The 21,646-nt window shown below is 45.6% G+C and overlaps 1 protein-coding gene across 4 annotated transcripts in view; it reads right to left on the bottom strand.

The window, feature by feature from the left end:
* Positions 1-21,646, bottom strand: part of CLPB (caseinolytic mitochondrial matrix peptidase chaperone subunit B) — a 148,538-nt gene that overhangs the window by 27,836 nt on the left and 99,056 nt on the right. For all 4 annotated transcript variants that reach the window (XM_003910368.3, XM_003910367.3, XM_021926248.2 and 1 more), the window contains one exon: positions 8,137-8,234. In XM_003910368.3, coding sequence (XP_003910417.2) covers positions 8,137-8,234 — 98 coding nt within the window. The remainder of the gene's footprint in view (positions 1-8,136; positions 8,235-21,646) is intronic.

Genomic DNA, 21,646 nt, shown 5'->3' with positions numbered 1-21,646 from the left:
TGGGCTCGCTCTGCTTAGAGGTAGGTGGCTTGGCTGAGTGGCTCTGCAGGGGAGGGTTACAGAAGGGATATGGCAGGCGTCCCAACTGTTGGGCATCCCTCAGGGCAGAGGTCTGACAGTGAACCTGGCAGTGTGTTCACTGAGGGGGCAGCTGTGGTAGGGGTGGGGGGTAGGCAGAACAAAACCCTGGGCAAGAATGGGAAGGTAGGTATGGAGGGGGAAGAGAAGAGAGGCCAAGCTGCAGTTTGCCTCTCAAGGGGAGGTCAGGTCTATACAGTCCACCTGCTACTCATAAATAAACTCAGGTATGCCCCATGCTCCTGAGTCCCTGACTCAGATGGTAACTCACATCATAGTCGGGGCTTCTACCATGCCCTGAAATGGTATGACATAGAGGCCTGGGAAGGGAGGTCAACAAAGGGAATGAGGGGATAACAGATGAGATGGTCGGGGCAGGGATGATGATGGAGAAAGCCTGGAGGAGGGGAATGATAAAACAGGAGCCCAGGAGTGCCAACAAAGAAGTCTAGGGGATGTAGAGCACATGGGAACACAAGACTGGGAGATGAGAGAGGCACCCAAGGAACCTGAAAGTCTCTTAAACAAGTCCACAAAGTACACATCCCTATAGAGGAAGGCTGAACACAAAGCAGGTGTCAGCCCCTTCACATTTGGTAATCACTAGGTCGGCATCCCAGATTCCATTCTCCTCTCTTCCAGTCCATCCTCCTTTTGCTGCTAAAGCCAATATTTTAAACATGTAAATCTGATCATGTCACTCCTCTGCAAATAGCTAGGTGGATCAGAGACAAGACTGATGAGAGAAGGTTAAGAAGGGCGAAGAGTGGCTAAAGTGAGAAAATGAGTTTGTGCTCATCTCAGGTGGAACTCCTGACCTCAGGCAATCCACCCGTCTTGGCCTCCCAAAGTGTTGGGATTACAGGCGTGAGCCACCATGCCCAGCAATGATTGACTTTTAAAGACATGAGCTATGTGCCCAGCCTTGTGAAAGGCTAGCCAGTGGAGTAAACTAGACAAGAAAAATACTTGATATATATATATTCTATTTGGAGGAGAGGAGAAAGAAGGATGGCAGGAGCTTGGTAAGGGCTCTACAAATACAGGCTACTACAGGCATCATATCAAAGGGATGTGATGTTGATTTATCTCATAACTGGTAGTCTTAACTTCGATCACTAGGTTAAGGTGGCAGCTGCCAGGTTTCTTCACTGTTATTTTTCCCTTTGTAATTAGAAAGTATCTTGTGGGGAGAGACTTTGACACTGTGTAAATATCCTGTTACTCCTCAAACTTCAACTCATTAATTTTAGCATTCACATTGGGACTGGCTGTTTTAATCCTCATAGCCCTATTAAGTTGATAGTATCATCATCCCCATTATACAGAGATGAAGTAAATTCAAGCAAGGTTCCACTGGCAGCAAGTGTAGAGACAGAACACTAACCCTTGCAGTCTGATTCCAAAGCCTGCACCATCCACCTGGAGATAAGGAGAGACTTGCCTTCAGGGAGTTCAGTCTGTTTAGGAAGATGAGACTTAAAACAGAAATTTTCTATCTGTTAGAAGTATTAATGCTTCTAGTAAAGGGCAACTTGATACATTTACTGAAAATAAACCCCACAGGGTGTTCTTGCCAGAAATGCATAATCTTGAGTTTAATCACAATGAAACAGCAGATAAACCCAAATTGAGGGACATTCTACAAAATAACAAACCTGCACTTGTTAAAATGTCAAGGTCAGCCGGGCGCAGTGGCTCATACCAGTAATCCCAGCACTTTGGGAGACCGAGGCGGGCAGATCACGAGGTCAAGAGATCAAGACCATTCTGGCCAACACGGTGAAACCTCGTCTTTACTAAAAATACAAAAATTAGCTAGGCGTGGTAGTGGGTGCCTGTAGTCCCAGCTACTCTGGAGGCTGAGGCAGGAGAATTTCTTGAACCCAGGAGGCGGACGTTGCAGTGAACTGAGATCACACCACCATACTCCAGCTTGGTGACAGGGCGAGACTCCATCTCAAAAAAAAAAAAAAAAAAAAAAAAAAAAAAAAAAAAGTCAAGGTCATAAAAGTCAAGGAAAGACTGAGGAACCATTCCAGATTATTATGTTTTATTTTTCTTTTTGATTTCCACATCATAACGTTTGGATCATTCTAGATTAAAGAAGGTTAAAGAGACATGACAACCGAATGCAACTTGGATTTTGAAACCGTCTTTTCTTGTAAGGAGAATTATTAGGACAACTTGTGAGATCGGAATAACATCTGTAGATTAGTTAATATCAATATTAATGCCCTGATTTTGATGATTATACTGAGGTTCTATAAGAAAATGTCCTCGTTTTTTTAGGAGATGCATACAAATATTTAGGGGTAAAGGGACATCATGTGTAAACTTAAATCATTCAGAAAAAAATTATATATATATCCTTATAAGTATTAGTTATGTACATAAAAATAAAGCAAGTATGATAAGATGTTAACAGTTGGGAATCTAAGTGAAGGATTTATAGGAATTAATTGTACTATCTCTAAAATTATGCAAAAATAAAAGTTAAAAATATCAGGATAATGCCTACCCTTGGGGGATGAGTCAGGAAGGGAGCCTGAGGCAGGCTTTTGGGGTACTTCTAACAGTCTATTTCTCGATAAGGTATGTCTTGTTTGTGAAAATAAAGTGAGCTGTACATTCCTGATATGTGTATCTTATACAAGTATATTTCAATAAAAAGCTTTTAAAAGTTAAAAAAAAGGCCAGGCATGGTGGCTCATGCCTATAATCCCAGCACTTTGGGAGGCCAAGGCGGGTGGATCACTTGAGGCCAGGAGTTTGAGACCAGCCTGGCCAACATGGTGAAACCTCGTCTCTACTAAAAATACAAAAATTAGCCGGCTGTGGTGTGGCCCCCTATAATCCCAGCTACTGGGGAGGCTGAGGCAGGAGAATCGCTTGAACCTGGAAGGCAGAGGTTGCAGTGAGCTGAGACTGCGCCACTGCACTCGAGCCTGGGCGACGCAGCAGGACTCCATCTCAAAAAAAGAAAAAAATAAAAATAAATAAAAGTTAAAAAAAAGGGAAAGAGAAAGTTGGTCCCTAAAAAGCACTTAGCACTGTCTGGCCCATACCATAGTAAGCCACAGGGCCAAGTACAGAGCCAGGCACATGGCAAGCTGGCAATCTGTAATGAGAGGCAAAGCACGGAATGGGTCGAGCAAGGCCGAGGGGAGGAAGAACATAACTCTCCTACCCTCCTGTGTGCTCCTCCTCTCCCCTCCTGCAGGGCTGCACTCAGCTCTGAGAGGAGCACCCAGGCTCTCAGCCTGGAATGCGGGCCCAGGGGAGCATCACATCCCTAGCTGCCCCTGAAGCAAATGAAAAAATATAGAGATAGGAAATGTGCTTGTGATGCTGTCACTGGGATATGCAAATAAAATATATAGGATAGGCCTATCTGCCTAATATTCCTGCCAATGCATTCTTTGGGTGTGATTAAAATGAGTAATAAATTCCTTGTGAGTCTCAGTGCAGTGAGGATTGGGAGTGGAGATGCAGGCTGGCACGAGCACGTTCCCTTCAGCTGAATATTTATCATGGCATAGCTCCACATATTTTTGTTTTATCTGCTATCATGTCAACAGAGATGTATTTCTACCTCTCCTTCGTCTCTTCGTTAAGACATGAAAATGGTCCTGGCTTTAAGTATTAAACTCTCCATGTATTAAAATCCTTCAAAGTGAGATTACAGGCTACCTCCTCTTTGAAGCTTGCCCTGCTCTCTCTGCCAGGAAGTGATCCACGCTTTCTTGGAAACTCTACCAACTCTGCGAACCCTCCTAAGACAAATCCGTCTGCAGGTATCAGAGTTAAGAGTGCCTGCCTCTCCCCCACCAGCAGACGGCAAACTCAGGGACAGGGCTGGGCCTCATCACCTCTGGATATTCTCAGGGGGTCTAAGGAGGCTTCGGCGCAGAGAATGCTGAAAGAACTGAGGAAGCCAACAGTGAGGGACACATCATTCAGACCACTTAATGTGACAGAGATTCTAGGGTAAATGACGCATTTTAAAGGGCAGAATTAAATAAAAAATTAGGCTTATGGATAATTTTAAATGGAAAAATCACCAATAATATTAAGTGAATAAAAAGCAAATTCCAAATATAGAATGGGATCATAACTCCTTCGGGCCAAGTAGGAAACAAAAGTGTCTGATAATCAAGGACATAATAATATAAGAGGGAATGGGGGGCCCTGTGGCTGGACAGTGCACACTCCCAGTCTCCAAGGCATTACAATCACATTTTTGGAAAACTCTGGGTGGCTATATGAAATGTGGCTGCCAGTTTGAGAACTCCTGGTATATATGGTGGACTGTCAACCACAATTTTTTAAAAAAGGCCATCTATATAACTATACATAGAAATGATCCAGAGAAGGCTAATACCATATCGTAAGAGGAAACCTATTGTTCAATTCCTAATAGTCACTTATAACAACTTGGTTTTCTGTAAATCATCTGCTTGCTTTCCTGCGGCTTCAGTTTTCCCATCTGTGAAACAGGGGTAACAAGAACTATTTCACAGATTTGCTACAGGATTAGAAAAAATATATATTTGAGCACGTGGCACAGTACCTAGATGTATTTGATAAAAACAGTATCTATTATTGTTATAATTAATTAAAAATATGAATAGTGGTTATGTCTTGGTAGGAGGGCTACAGTCTTTGAATTAAATTCAGCTCAGTTGTCATCTCTTCCAGGAGGTCTTCCTTGATAAGTTATACCACTGATGACTCAGTGGTGTCATGGTTTACTTGCCTGTCTCCCTATCAGACTGTAGCTCCTTCAGTGTTTTACTCACTGTAGCTCCTTGAGTGTTTTACTCATCAGTCTTCTTCCCATCTAGCCCAGAGTCTGGCACATAGATGTCATTCATAAATATGTACTATATTATTTCTCTTTATTTTACTTTTCTGTATCTCTAAAACTTCTATAATGGGACATATGACTTTAATACAAGTTTTCTATGAGCATAATTTGACTACAGAGTGGTAGGTGGACGTGGAGGAGGCTGAGCTGGGTGGCAGGGGGATTGTGAGCGGACAGAAGGGCAGCCAGATAAGATCAGAGTGATAGCAACCCATGTCTAGACAAGGAGCCAGGAGATGAAGCCCAGGCTGGAGCTTCAGCAGCCTCCAGGCCTGAGTCATTATGTTACAGATGCAGGGCCTGAACTCAGAGGCAGCTGCTTCTTACTTACTGGCAGAGGGAGAAGAAACCAGGTATAAAATGGTGTTCTTCCCACAAAAGCCTGCCTCACAATTTTGAAGAGGAAACTTTTTGCAGTTTGGAGGAAAAATGCAGAACAGAATGAATGGGTGACCAAGTAGATGCTGAACAACTGAGAGAAAGCCAATGCTGCTGACATCCAGGGAGGGCTGAGGGGTGCTTCACATAGGTAGAATTTGATAGGACAGCAAAGCAATTAGGTGGAGATGCTCAGTGGACACATTCAGAATGGAGAAAGTCCAGACTGGATGCACAGAGGTGACAACAGATGAAATGGTCTTCCAGCTGAGAGCTACGGAATCCCTGGACTGGCTCCAAGTGGTTTTCTTAGCCTCTAAGGCAGCGCCTCCATGGTGGGACAGCTGTGTTAGGGCTCTTCCCTGAAGCTGCTGCCCAATAAGCCTACCCACTGTGGCTCTGCCATGGAACAAATCTCATTCCCTCTCACCCAGAGCTGTTCCTGTGCTCTTCCTCTTCCGGCCAGATGTCCTATTACCATCAGCTTTCTCTCGTGGCACAGTTCCTCTTGCCACCCTACTGCCCTTCTCTGCACAGATTCTAAGAGATCAATGTCTACTTCGAATATGGTATCTATAATTGCTCTCCATGCTCCAGAAGGGTCTGACTGGCACAGGGGATTGCAGCTGCCATTTGTTCACTCTGGACATTGGCCCTGTAACAATGTGGCCAACATCAAGCCACTTCCCTTGGGTAGCTAAATTTTGTGAAGGGTCCTTCAGTGGGCCTAACCCTCCACCAGCACTGGCACTAAGGGGGCCTGTTCTCTTGCTTCAGTGGCCAGATCACTGCCTGCTCTGTCACACAAGTTCAAAAGCCACAGGTACTCTTGGCCAAGTCCAGGGCTGGTCTCTCAGGGGAAAGGCACTGGGCTTGAAAGGGGAGCTGAGGATGAGAGTGCAGTCCCTAAGGTTAGGCGCAACAGTGCTAAGGGATTTCCTTAAGGCACTTGGGGAAGTTGACCCAACCTCCCGACCTGCTCCTAGGATAGAAAAATCTGAACAAAAGGAGAGAAGCACTTGCCCTCTGAAATTTAGTAGTTCTTTCTGGTCACAAGGGCCCCTGGGGATGGGTTGTGAAAAACTAGTCACCCTTCCTAATTCATTCCTTTCTCCAGGAGAAACTACTGTAAGACAGTTACTAAAATTACCAGGGAGGCAAACTCTGTATGGTTGATGTTGATTATCAAATATTTCCAGCTCTCCCGTTCTAGGCACATGGTAGGATTACTCCTCCTGGCCCCCTTATGATTGGTTTGGAACATGGGATTAGTTCTGGCCAATGAATAGTGAGTAGACGGAAAGGATCCTCCTTCTAGGCTGAGCATTTAACTGTGGATGTAAGACCCTTCAGAGCATCCTTTTCCCTCTGGCAAGCAACCAGCAACATTCCAGTGGGTGGCTGCTCTGCCTGCTGGGATCTCTAAGTGCCTAGGATGAATAGAGCCTGCCCTCATCCACAACCACAAGGAACATGCAACATAAGGCAAAAATAAATCTTATTTTGTTTCGTTTTAAACCACTGAAATTTGGGGTTGTTACAATAGCATAATCTAGCTTATCCTGACAGATCCATATACATTCATACGTTGCCTAGAACCTTAGAAACCATTTAGTACAATGTTTTCATATCACAGAAGACTGAGCTTTAATGAGGGGAAGTGTTAGCCCAAGCTCACATGGGCAGTGAGTGGTGAAGCTAGGATCAGAACCCACATCTCTTCAGTCTCATTCCAGGGAGCTAAGTGCTTGGACTTAAGACAGAGAATATTTGCCACTAGGTGGGACCTGCCACACTGAATCATCTCAAGGTACTTCGGCCAATTTGTGGATAACAGACTCCTTGATGCTGGAAAGGGCACAAGAGTAAAAGTAAAAAACCTGGTCTTTGCAGTCCCTGTCCTGCCACTGAACCTACCACATGACCTGTAGTCAAGCCTATTATGTTCAGTTTTGATGCTAACTCACTCTGGGACCAAAGGCAAGCCACATTACAGCCCTAGGCTCCAGTTTCTCCAGGAGTAAAATAAGTCAGCTGATTTAGGTTTCAGAGATTGAAACTTGTGGCAACAGCAGAGTCCCCTCAGAGACTTCCCCAGGAGGGAAGGGCAGGCCACATGGGCAGTGCTCTAGTCCGTCTCTCTCCTTCTACTCGAACAACTCAATTTTCCTCTGATTTATTGGCTTATGCTTTTGTAAGATTTCCCATCACTGGACTTGATTTCTAAAGTCCCTGCTAGCTCTGAGATTTTGTGATTCTAGTTCTAGTTCTGTCCAGTAGTTCCTGAGTTACTTAGCCCTGTTCAGGGAGTTCAAAAGTTTGGTTGGGAAGACAGAATTAGAATGGAGGATTTTTTGGCTCAGATTCTATACTAGGCTTTCTGGAGTTTGCGTGGAGGGGAGGGGAGGGGTGAAGGAATAGTTCTAGAAAGAGTGATGCTGGGAAAAGATGGTTTGATGAGGCTGTAGAATACATGAGGCCTAGGAAAAATACGACTAAAATCTTTGCTTGGGCTAAAGATTTTGTCTGGCTAGCACCCCCTCCTCTGAAAAGGACCTGGGAGACCCATCACTTCATAAACCAAATTTAAAGGTAATGCTCAGCAGCCAGAAGTGGCCAAGGCCACTCCCTGGTCATGACAGGCGCAGCTTCCTATTCTTGATGAGACTGGGGGCTGGATTTGTATTTAAACAGATAATAATCACCTAAGGAGAAGTGGCCTTTGGTGTAAAGCCTGACATAATTTAATGAGTGAAGGATTAAATGATGCGTGGAGTGTCCACAGGCCTCCTCCCTTCCCTGAGACTTACCTTGGCTTCAGAAGTCCTCAGAAGCTTCATCACTTCCCCTTCTCGGGCATAATCCAAGGGCGTGTGTCCCATTTCATTCCTCTGCAGGGGGTTGGCTCCTGGCAAGAGAAGAAGGATAAATAGTCAGAGGCTCTATGAATGATCAGTGGAACCTCAGCCTTCCCTTGGAGGTGGCTTAGGGCTCTGATTTCTATGTTGGGAATGTCCATGGACACCTACAAATGGTGGAAAAACATGGGACTGGGGCTCCTACACGTGCATGCACACATGTTCCATAACATACTCCATACACATAGATGCATTGTAAATACACAAATACACACAGCTGAACATGCTAACACAGTATGCCAAACAACTACACAGGTTAATATACTCCAGCACAAATACATGTAAACACACAATTTCATACATGTATTCATTAAAATGTCCCTATTTTCTGGGTTCACGCCATTCTCCTGCCTCAGCCTCCCGAGTTGCTGGGAGTACAGGCACCCACCACCACGCCCGGCTAATTTTTTGGAGAGATGGGGTTTCACCATGTTAGCCAGGATGGTCTCAATCTCCTGACCTCATGATCTGCCCGCCTGAAGCCAAGGTAAGTCTCAGGGAAGGGAGGAGGCCTGTGGACGCTCCGTGCATCATTTAAACCTTCACTCATTAAATTATGTCAGGCTTTACACCAAAGGCCACTTCTCCTTAGGTGATTATTATCTGTTTAAATACAAATCCAGCCCCCAGTCTCCTCAAGAATAGGAAGCTGCCCCTATCAGCGTACAGATAAACATTCATTCATGAAGCCATACAAAGGGTTCCTTTCTAAAGCAGAGAATATCCCAAATAACAATTAAATGGTTCCCCTTCTTTCTGTTTTCTGCTGCTCTCCTTTTATGCGCTCTTACCTCTGGGCATTTCCTATCTGTCTGAGTCAGCTGAGACCTCTGGAAGGGCATGGGCACCACCAGCAACCTGTCTATGCCACTCTAGCTGTTGGTGGTTGAGTGTGTGTGGCTGAGCATTTCCTTCAATCATTAGTTCCTGTGACTTAAGGACAAAGACTTTGAGTATGACAAAAAGAAGGGGTTAGCTTGGGGCCATGTATCTGCCTTGTCTCTAAGTACTGGCAGCTGACAAGCCTGTATAAAGTGTCTACCTTGTGCCAGCCCCGGCAGTTATGGAGGAAAGGTCACTCTGACTCTCTGTGCTGTCACAGCCTTCCCAAAGCCCACATCTAAGCACCTCACTCTCTTCTTCAGAAACCACCCATTCTATTCAAGTCGGCAGACCCTGAATGAATGGGGCCTGAGGATGCAGAAGAATCAGATCTGGCCCTGCCCTAAAGGTACTCCTCTCATGGCAGGAAGACAGAAACATAATTAGAAAACTGCTTTGTACACAGCAGATGCTCAATAAATGTGTGTTACACAGAACATTAAGGTAATAATTATCTAGTATTTTTTGAGCTTCGCTCTTGCTCAGGAAGTACTGTCTGCATAATAGAAGGTTAAGACTCAGTTCCTGCCAAAGGATATAATGGGCTGGCTGGGAAACCAATTAGCACAGGGTATGGCTCAGGGTGGGTGTCCAACCACTGTTGATGGACAGTAAAAACCAGTGTTTCTCAATCCAGTATGTGAAAACATTTATATCATGATACAGAAGTATTCCTATTCTACTTAAAAAGAAAAAGTTCTTTTAATTAAAAAAATTTTTTTTGGCCGGGTTCAGTGGCTCACGCCCATAATCTCAGCACTTTGGGAGGCCGAGGCAGGCAGATCACAAGGTCAGGAGATTGAGACCATCCTGGCTAACACGGTGAAACCCTGTCTTTCCAAAAAATTAGCTGGGCGTGGTGGTGGGTGCCTGTAGTCCCAGCTACTCGGGAGGCTGAGGCGGGAGAATGGCGTGAACCTGGGAGGCAGAACTTGCAGTGAGCGGAGATTGCACCACTGCACTCCAGCCTGGGTGACAGAGCGAGACCCCGTCTCAAAAAAAAAAAAACCAAAAACAAAAAAAACAAATGTTTAGGAGACAGGGTCTCACTATGTTGCCCAGGCTAGTCTTGAATTCCCGGGCTCAAGCAATCCTCCTGCCTTGGCCTCCCAAAGTGCTGGAATTACAGGCGTGGGGCCACCACACCCAGCCACAAGTCTCTACTTCTTCTTTTCTTACTTTTTTATTTTTATTTTTTTTTGAGACAGGGTCTCACTCTGTTGCCCAAGCTAGAGTGCAGTGGCGCGATCTCTGCTCACTGCAACCTCCACCTCCTGGGATCAAGCAATTATCCACCTCAGCCTCCTGATCACAGGCATGTGCCATGATGCCTGGCTAATTTCTGTATTTTTAGTAGAGATGGGGGTTTCACCATGTTGGCCAGGCTGGTCTCAAACCCCTGACCTCAGGTGATCCTTCCACTTTGGCCTCCCAAAGTGCTGGGATTACAGGTGTGAGCTACCATGCCCAGCCACAGTCTCTACTTCTTAAAAGACCCTATCAACTTATGAACAACAGTAACAATTTATTAAGCATTTACATGTGGCTGTCTGCCTGAGTGGCAGAGGAAGTGGATAAAGCTCTATAGAGATGTGGGAGGTAGAGGGGGAAGGGGCAGGCCATAGGAAATACAATCCAGGTGAAGGAAACTTTTATTATCAATAAGAAAAAACTAATTTTTTTTACACAGTATTATCTTCTAACAGGAATTTAGTGCAGAATATTGACAAATACATTGTTTTTTATTAAGATACAATTCACATACCATAAAATTAAACCTTTCAAAGTATACAATTCAAGGCCGGGCACAGTAGTTCATGCCTGTAATCCCAGCACTTTGGGAGGCCGAGGTGGGCAGATCACTTCAGGCCAGGAGTTCGAGACCAGCCTGGCCAACATGGTGAAACCCCATCTCTACTAAAAAAAAAAAAAAAAAATTAGCCGGGCATGGGGGCACATGCTGGTAATTCCAGCTACCTGGAAGGCTGAAGCACGAGAACTGCATGAACCCAGGAGGCAGATCCCAGTGACCTGGGATCATGCCGCTGCACTCCAGCCTGGGCAACAGACTTGTCTGAAAAATGGAAAGGAAAGGAAAAAGGAAAGGAAATGAGGTATACAATTCAGTGGTTTAAAATGTACCATTCCAGAACATTTTCACCCTCCTCCAAAAGAAATCCCCTATCTATTATCAGACACTCCCCCTACCCCCAGCCCTGGCAAACATTAGTTTACTTTCTGTCTATGGATTTGCCTATTCTGGATACTTCCTATGAATGGAGTTGTATAATTGTGGCCTTTTGTGTCTGACTTCTTCAAGCTTACCAGAATGTTTTCAAGGTTCATCCATGTGGTAGCATGGCTGAATAATACTCCATTCTGTGGATATACTACGTTTTGTTTATCTATCAGGTGATGATGGACATTTAAGCTATTTCCCCTTTTTGACTATGATATAAACAGTGCCATGAACATTCATACACGAGTCTTTGTGTAGATGTATGTTTTCATGTCTCCTGGGCAGATCATTGGAGTCATGATGTAATAATAGTAACACTGCTATTTATTGAGCAATTACTCTGTGCCAGACACTGTGCTCGGTACTTTCTATATATTTTATCAGTTAATCCTCACAACTACCCTGAGGGATAGGAATTAAAATCCCCAAGCTACAGGCTCAGAAAAGTGAAATAACTAGCCCAAGGCCACAAAGCTAGCTTTATTTGCTTGAACTAGGAGTAAAAACTACCCCCAGGTTTTCCTAACTCCAATTCTCTACTCTCATGAGGGTGACCACAATATACCCCTGACGAAAAAGCCTTCAGCTGGCCTTTGCTTTCAGGACAAAGTGCAACCTCCCTAGGAAGGAGGGTGCCTGTGGTCTTCCTAACTACTGGGCAAGTCCTCAGAAGCTCAGTCAGAGCCTCATCCTTTCTTTCAATTTTGTTGGCACTTACTGGGCACTTGCTATCTGCAAGCTTCTGTGTGCAGGATAATGAAGGACTGGCAGAGCCAATGAACAGTTTCCTTCTTTACATTTCACGACTGTTCTATAGCAACTGATACCTTGGCCACTCTCTCCTGTGAGTTCTATAACACCACTTTTCAGGTTTTCTTTCCGCTCTTGTGACCATTTCTTCTGTCTCTTTTGCAGACTCTTTAATAACCTTAAAGACTTCCTGTCTTTAAGATTATTAGGTGCTACCTAGAGTTCGAGTCCAGCACAATTCCACCTTTCCAGGAGCTCATGGGGACAAGAGATCACAGGCTGAGTGTCATCAGTGTGCTGAAGGAGGGACAGGCAGCACTGTGGGGCTCAGGAAGGAACAAAGTGCTCAGGGACTTGTTCACCTAGCCCAGCCTTCCTGGCCCAGCCCTGCTGAGCTGCTTTCTCTGGCACTCAACACTGAGGGGCTCTGCAAGGGCTGAGGGGCCAGTGGCAGACAGCATCCTCCCCTCCCCCGAGAGCTAAACCACAGCGGAGGCAGAAAGGGAGCTGCAAAGAAGCAGTGGAAAGGTCTCTCCTTTCTTAGACAGCCTCAAGGGGAGCTTTGTCACTAGACATGAGCTGCGGTGGAAGGGAGGGTTAGGGAGAGACCTCTGGAAGGGGAAGAATGGCAAAGAGAAGAGTAGAAAAATGGTTAGGAGGAAAGAAATGGCAGAGAGGAGAGGAGGGGGAAGAGGAGACAAGGTGACAGAGGAAGACAGTGGAAGAATGAACAGAGAGTGAGATTAGCCTCTTCAAACAAGTGCTGTCAGTGATCTATATTTGCTTACAGAATGAAAAATGTGTGCCATAAACATTGGCCACTGAGTAATTTCTAGTAGGAGTCGTGTCACTTCTCATAAAGGATGGGATGGGGACAGGTAGGACATCTCTGCACCTGGGCCAGCCAGCACAGGGGCTCCTTTTAAAGTAGTACTGCACCTGTCTCCAGCCCAGGAGGCTCTCAGGTCAGGCTCCACCTGACCACTCATGGGGAAGGCTCCCCAAGGTTCTAGAGCCTCAGGGCAGCATGTCTGCCCCCACTTTAGGAAGGCTGAGGCAGGGGTACCGTGGATAGTGTCCATCTAATATTAGGACCCCAGCCCTTCACCCTCGCTCTGACTTGACTAATTGCTGTAATAATTGATAGAACCTGACTTCCACCACTGATCGATTTCACCTTCATGGCCACAAACCATTACACTCCAATAAATAACCATGTTGGGCCTCACCCGCCTGCCCTCTCCAGGGGCATCAGGATGGCCCGTGCCCTGGCCTGACCTCCCCTTGCCTCCCACCCAGGGCCCCTTCGGGCCGAGCAGCTGGTCTAGAGGGCCAGGCCTCCGGGAGCAAGTGAAAGGGCTGGATGGAGGTGGGGAGTGCTAATCGCAGGCCATCCGTCACTTCCCACTGGCTGTCTGGGGCTGGGGCAAACACCTGGAGCACCCCAGGCAGTGTGGTACAGGACCCCTCCCCTCCTCTCCCTCTCCAGATTAGTGTGTCCCAGCTTATAATATTTGATAAATAGCAGACTGGCTTCCTGGCAGCACTGCTGCGGCTGCGCCTGCCCGCTACAGCTGTGGAAGGTCACTCATTGGGGAAATATGTTTCTGTCAGTGGTATTGAAAAAAGTTTAGTGGAGTGACAGGCCTCAATTTTTCAAATTTTATTAACTCCATCCTCTTAACCATTTGTCTTGAATTCCTTCAGATTCTGGGGGATCTGTCAATAGGGCCTGGGCCAGGAAAGTCGTGTTGGGGCGGGGGGTGGGTGGTCGTGGGGCTGATGCTGATTGGTGCCACTATGGCTGGTTTGGACCTCATCACCCAGTGGCAATGCTGTTGGTGAGAGTGAAGGCCTGGCTCACTGGTGCTGAGAGAGCCCACTCCTCTTCTCTGTTTCAGTACCTGCCTTTGATTTGACACAATTATTGACTCTCCAAGTGGAAAAATGGTGAGTTCTTCTAATTCCCTAAGAAGATACTTCCTTCTACTATATCTCAAACGGGTGGTCACTCTGGCTCCTCTGAATGTCCCCAGTACCCAGCCCCAAGTTCATGGCTCTCCCAGGGGTGTCCCCCATTTAACTGAAGGCATATTTTTCACATATGAGCCCCAGATTCTCTCACCAACTCCACTTCCATCTTGGTTCTGAAAACATCTGTTCATCTTTTAAGACTCAGTCCAGGCTTCTCCTCCAGGAAGCCTTGTTTTCCTTCCACCGTAAGTTGGGTACCATCCTCTCTGCTCCCATAGGTCTTTTGGCTTCCATCTTACTGCATTGGTCACCCTGCATTAAAGTCTGTCTCATCTAAGACTGAGAGTTCTTACAAGCCAGTCACTGTGTTTGATACACTGCTATATATCCTTGCATGGGATGGGAACTCAATAATATTTGCCAGACGACTGAACCATATTCTCTCCAGGTGCCATCTTCTGAGGCCACACAGAACATGGCTGTTCTTTCTGCCCCAGGAGAACCTTTCTGATAGCAAGTACAAAACCAGGTACCTTTTTCCTGTAGACCAAAGTCCCCAGTTTCTTTGCTGGTCCCAGAAGCCTCTCTGCCTGGTTGGCAGAAGAGGTCAGGTCAGGCCCTGGTACCCTCTATGCTCTGTAGGTGGGAAGTGGGGAGGAAGTGGTTGGAGAGAGAGGCCCACCTGCCTTTCCTAGGGAGAGTGCTGAAATTAGGGTGGAGGTGGGATTCAGATCTTCTCTGTGCTGGTGGCAAAAAGCTCATAAGCTGAGAGGGTGGGAGGAGGCTTGTCACTCCCTCCTCCCTTGACACTACTCTGTCCTGGCCCTTGCCTACCTCAAATAATATAATGTGTATAAGACGGCTTAACAACAACAACAGTAACAACAGTAAATGTCCTATACAAATGTGTTGGCCTATTATTATTAACAACATTGACATTCACGCCGCTCCCCACCCCTGGTTCTGTCAGCACACTGCCCTTCTAGTGATACGATTCCACTGCAATTCCCATGACTCAGCCCTTCCCCCTGAAAGAGCACTGGGCTGGGGAGCCAGTGAGGGGCTGCCTCTCCCAGCTGTGTGATCCACCAGGGTACTTGTTCTACTTCTCTGGTGGTAATGACTGCTGCCCTATCTACCTCTAAGGGCTTTGTGAGGACTACCTCTAAGGGCTTTGTGAGGACTAATTAGATTAACAAGTTCAAAAATGATTGGAAAGAAGGATTAGACAGGTGTACAATGTTCTTTGTAATAACTTTTACATTCACTCTTGCTTTCCATATTTACTGCTAGTGGCTTTACCACCTTCGTCCTCATTGTCACTATTTCAGCAGTCTGTTGACTATCTCAAATTAGAAGTTTTTGTTGAAACTTCTAATTACGGGAAATCCTTCCCATGATCAGAGGCATGTCAATGTGGACTGATCTATTCTTTTCAGTTATGAGCTCCCCATCAAGGAAACATTCAGAGAGAGAGTGAGAGGATGACCACATATGAAAAGCCATGCACCTTCCCTGTCTCCACGCTCAGCTCCACTCTGTCCCCACCTGTGGTCTCTCCGATTACCCAGATCCTGCCCATTCTTCAAGGCCCAGTTCTCTCCTCCTCCAGTGATCAGTGCTCTCCCTTCTGGGCTCCTAGTGTCCTCCCTACTCACTCCTTTTCCTGGCCCTCAGTCTCAGGGTCCTGGCCTGCCACTTTCATATCTTGGTTTAGTTTTCACATCCAGTATGTATGGGGCTCCCTCAAGTCAGAGCCAATTCTCCTCTACTTTCCCAGAAGCTGAAGGTGAGAGAGAAAAGACTTGTTGAGAATGCTGCAGGAAGCACAGAAGAACTGGGAATAGAGCTCTGGTCTCTTGAGCTTTTTCCATAAACCACACCACTGAGCCCTGCTCAACATACATATGTACACAGACATTCACACTTGCAGATGTGCCCCTCCACCCCGCCCCTGTAATGAAAAATACTTACTGGGCACTTGTTATGTGCCATATCCTGTGCTGACAATGGCCATGGATTTAACAATTTGATGAAGACAGCAGGAGATGTATAATTTTTTCTAGTTTACAGATGATTTAACTGAATCTAACAGAAGAGCAAGGGGAAAGGTGACAGGCTAACATTTGTTGGGTATAATGCTTTTATATACAGTGTCTGAATTATTCATCAAACAAAGAGTCTGAGAAAGCAGAGGCTCAGAAAACTAAAATAATTTACCCATGGTCATAGAGCAGATAAATAGTAAAGCTGGGATTTAACATGGGGATTTATTATACTATTCTCTCTTTTGTACATGTTTGATATTTTACATAATGAAAAGTATTTTTTTAGGAAAGGAAGCCAGGTCTGGTTTTCCACTAGCAAGTGCTACCTTCCAAAGGCCTGATGACTCAAAAAGAGAGAAAAATCATCTTTTTTCCTCCCTTCCAGTGTGCTCAGATGCTCCAAAGCCAAGATAGGGGCATTTCTAGAGGCAGATTTAGGATAGACAGCTTTGTAGAAAGGGGACAAAATGAGGCTCCCTTTCCTCCCATTCAGGACTTCCCTGTCTGGGGGGCCAGGGGAATGGTGACACACATTAACTGACCTCCCAGAAGGTCATCCACAAGTCCCAACCCCCCAGGAGATATGCTCTGATGTGATCCCTTGCCTTCAGGGAGGCAGATTTCTAACGTTCAGGGAACAGAGAGACTTTTAATGGAATGGATCCAGACATTCCCCATTTCACTGTATGGAATCAGACTTGTTCTTGCCCTTGGGTAGAACTCAGACTAGTGAAAGACAAACAGGGATAGAAATAACATCATTATGTAACAGGGGAGTGAGAAGATGAGGATCTCAGGGGACTGAGATGAGGATGATGATTCTTCCCCCTACGCCCCTGGTACCAGGGAGCTAGGCACTGTGCAGCTTAGGAGGTGGGAAACCACAGCACCAGCTGGAGAAGAGCAGAAGATACTACACTGAGCACTAAAGAAAAAAGGACCAGAGAAGTGGAGAGGCCTGGGGAAGGGAAATTAGAGCTCAAGGTCACAGAGACCACGAGTAGGAGAGTGGGAGCTAGAACCCATGCCTACTAGTTCAGGGCTCTTTCCACCTACACCGTTTCGGCCTCTGCCCACCCCGTAGCTTGCACTTCCTCAGCACTGACTGGAAGGACTGGCTTACACTGGACTACCACTGTTCTCTTCTGTGGTGCCAAAATCATCTTTGCCCACCACCCAGACTTTATGTTCTGCAGACTCAGGTTCATCTCCCCTGCCCTGAAGCTTTTCCAGGCCACTCAAGCCTACAGATCACTTCTTCCTTTGAACCACTAGAGTTATTATCTGATCACAGACTTTCACACATATGCCTTGTCTCCACAATCAGATGTACGACTAAGAATGCTTTGTGAATGGCTAGAAAAGGAATGATGATGATCGCTAGGCATCAGGATGGGTTCGCAGAAGTCAAGTCATGCCAGACTAACCTCTCCTTTCTTTATCAGGATGACCTGTTTGCTCAATCAGGTACAATTAGGCCAAATGTGGACTTCATGAGACATCTGATGAGATATCTCAGGATAATCCTGTGGTCACAATGGAGAAATGGTACTGGATGCCAGTACCACATGGAATGCTAGTAAAAGACTGATGGACTAACCAGACCCAAGCAGGTGGATCAGAGGTCTGGAAGGAGTTTCCAGTGGCAGCAAACACTTGGTCCTTGTTCAGCATGTTTACCTATGACATGGATATCACAGGGACATCTTCCTCATCAAATCTGCAGATGTAATTAAGGTTGGAAGGGTACCAAATACACGCGATGGAAGATTGACATTAAGAGCTAAAGCAAATGTGATGAAAGTTAGTGGAAATAAATAGGAAGTCATAGGTTTGGAAGGGAAAGTGAGGATTGTTTTGGGAAACGTGATTGAGACAGGAAAGGGTTTACAGGCCACATGAGAAAAATAGTTTAAGGAAGTAGGGGGTTTAGGCTGGAGAAAAGAGCTCAGGAGAACCTGCCTGACATTTTCAGATATTTCAAGGGCCATCGTGTTAGAGTGGGATTAGATTCATTCTACATGAATCAAGGGTAATATTAAAACACTGAGAAGCAGATTTTGGCTAAATTTCTAACCATTGGAACATCTAAAAATAGAATATGAACAGCCTCAAGAGCAACTGAGTTCTCCAGCACTGGAAGTGTTCAAGCATTAAATGGACAACCGCTTAGGTGGTTTCCTACTTATATACCGGTTTACAGGTATTTTTTTTCAAGATTAATTGTTAACATGCACTTATCCATTCATTCAAAGATACTTTTTGAGTCTTCTATATGTTTGGCACCATGGTAGGTGCTAGGGATACAAAAGTGAGTAAGAAGATACTGTTCTTGCTTTTAAGGAGCTCCTCATCCAGCTGAGGGGAGATGGACAAGTTTATTTCAGTAGTATCTTGTGCTTTGATTACAGGCCTCAGCAAAGGGAAAGCTGGCTTTAGATTAAGTCAGAATTCCTGTGGACATTCAAAAATACGTTTGGTTACTAAAGGCCAGTAACCGTGTAATCAAGGCCAAATTACTTGCTTAAAATTACTACTGGCTGTGGGAATGTAAGTGTATAGTGAAACACAATTTGTGGATTTTTGTGCATGACATTTTGCTCTTTTACCTTGAGTTTTGGTCTTTGGCTGGGACTTGTTTATGTACCTACAGATTGTCTTACAAGTGGCTGTGGTGTCAGGGTGAAATGATTTAGCCAGCAGGGCTACCTAAGTCTCCATTTCTTACCCACCCTATGGGGATTGCTTCAACACAGACATAAACATGCTCCTGTCGTTACCTTATTGCACTCGTCACACGGGGAGGCTAGAAGGCTTGATTCAGGGATATGATTGGATTTTAAATCCCAGTCTCACAGGATTTTAATTACTGGTTTGGGGCAGCAGAGATAGGCGCTGGCTGCCTTTGGATGGAGGAGGTCGATACACCAGTCCACAACATATTGAGCCACAATGCCTGCAGACTCTATTGCTCTATTTAATCATCTTTTGCAAAATTTACAGTGGAACAGGAGGGATCAATACGGAATTTATCACATTCTCTTGTAAATATGAGCCAGGAAAGAGTTCCAGGCAGTTTGTTACTGAGTGGGAGGGAACATGTCTGTGTACAGCTGGGCATTACGAGATGAGACAAAATCCATACTTCTTGGCATAACCTACAGACATTCAGCCTCTTAAGCCTGAAGGCAAGTTCAATGGGAAGAATGCTGATTCATTCATTCATTCAGCCAACCAACCAACATACTAGAGCACCTATTTTATGCCAGACCCTACAGAGGACAGGGTAGACCCTATAGGCTCTGGGGACATACACTAGAATTCTGCTTATGAGATCCTAATCATAGATACAATAACACAATGGCTCTGCCACTCACTGGTGAACCTTGGTTGAGTTACTGAACTGCTTGGTGCCCTTGTTTATGCATATGGAAAATGTAGCTAATAAGAGTTCCTAACTTGCAGAGTTATTTTTATTTTATTATTATTATTTTTTGAGACGGAGTCTCACTCTGTTACCCAGGCTGGACTGCAGCGGTGCGATCTCGGCTCACTCAAGCTCCGCCTCCCGGGTTCACGCCATTCTTCTGCCTCAGCCTCCCCAGTAGCTGGGACTACAGGCGCCCGCCACCACGCCCAGCTAATTTCTTGTATTTTTAGTAGAGATGGGGTTTCACCGTGTTAGCCAGGATGGTCTCGATCTCCTGACTTCGTGATCTGCCTGCCTCGGCCTCCCAAAGTGCTGGGATTACAGGTGTGAGCCACCACACCCGGCAAGTTATTTTAAGTATTAAAAGAGATAAAAGCCTTGGTCCAGAGCTTTTATCAAAATATGGTAACTATTGTTATTTTTCCTTCAATTGCTGTTACTAACCATTCCTTCCGACAGTGGATGGGGTGTTGAACAGGGAGCCGGCTACCCTACCTCCTTAGTAGACAGAAGGGAGACTGGATGGCCATCCCAGGTTAGAGATCTGGTCGGGGCCACCAGCAGCAGAATCTGAGGAGCAGGAGGAAGAGGGTGTGTAAGGAGGAGATACATGTTAAGCTCTGTTTTTTGACGCTTCAATTGCAATCTTTAAAACAATAAAATAGTCTTCTAAAATTGCTGTGGGGGAACAGAGTAAGAAGCGATTCACTTCATGTGGGCAAACCATGGAAAGTTACACATTAAAGATATAAATGAGTTGGATCTTGAAGGCTAAGTAGGAGTCTGATAGGTGGAGAAGCGGGGAAAGGACATTCCAGGCAAAGTGAATGAGGACAGGTTTGGAGGCAGGAAAAGCTATGCAAGGTAGTGAACACTTTAGTGGGCCACAGGCAGAGACAGTTCTTGTCTCCCAGGCCTACTTGGCTGCAGGCATCCTCCTGGTAGGCCCACAGGATGATCCCAATCCTGAAGCAAACCATCATCCTCATCCTCTCTTGGAAACTGGTGGCAGAAGATTCATGGTGGACTTCAGAGTGACTGCATGCTGGGTTAAACATCTGGGCTTAATTTATAGGCAGTGGGAACTGCTGAAGGTTTTAAAGCAGGAAAGTGACATGGTTTTGTGAGGTAGAGGCTGGTTTGATGGGATCCCAGAGGTAGGAAGACCAACAAGGCTGTTATAATAGTCCAGGTGAGAGTAATGAAGCCTGAATTAAAGAAGTGGGGACAGAGGAGAGAATGGGCTAAAGATGAAATTCTAAGAAAGACAGGACTTGGTGGAAAATGAGGGAGAAGTCATCAGACATAACACTTTCTAGTTTGAGCAACCAGTAGACAACCATACTATTCATCAAAGAGAACATGGAAGAAAGTGTGAGGAGGGATGGGTTTGGACGCACTGAGGATGAGATGTCTTTGGAATATTAAGCATCAACAAAGCTGTGGAAGACGTGAAAATGCCTGGCTTGCTCTAAGGAAGATATGTAGATCAGTGTGGTTAGAAAGAGGTGGTATAAAAACCATGGAAATGAATATTCAAACATACTTCACATACAGAGTTAGGCAAGGAAAACGACAAAAGCAAAAACTCCCGCCAAGCATTTCTGGGCAAAGCAAACCTAACGTAGAGGTTTTCTAGACGGTGGATAATGCTCTGAATAGCATGTGACACAGGCATAGGAAGTGAGGATCCTTAGCCTATTTTCATTTTGGACAAGACCCAAAATGAAAATGTTCACGACTTTCGTGGAAGTTGTGGGCTTTCAAGAGGCCAGCCCTACTCCTCCTTATCCCCACAGTATAGCACAGACTCTCCTCAGAGGTGGCAGCAGGTTCTATGGCCAGAGAGCAGCTAGGAGCAACTGTCAGTGGGGAGGGAAAGGCCCTGCATAAAGCAGAGTTCAAAGTGCACTAGCAGAGCCAGAGTCCTTAGGCTTCTGCAGTCTTGCCTCCTGCAAATGACAGCTGAGACCAAGGCATCCAAGCCTGGGGTCTGGGCTGAATTTAGCAGTCATAATCATACTGCTGACATCTGGGGCACAGCCACAGTCTTCGTAGAAGGTGGCAGCTTCTGTTCAT

Source organism: Papio anubis, chromosome 12 (assembly GCF_008728515.1).
Source record: "Papio anubis isolate 15944 chromosome 12, Panubis1.0, whole genome shotgun sequence".
NCBI lineage: Eukaryota > Metazoa > Chordata > Mammalia > Primates > Cercopithecidae > Papio > Papio anubis.
The sequence above is the reverse complement of the archived record's forward strand: the minus strand, read 5'-3'. Positions and strand labels throughout refer to the sequence as shown.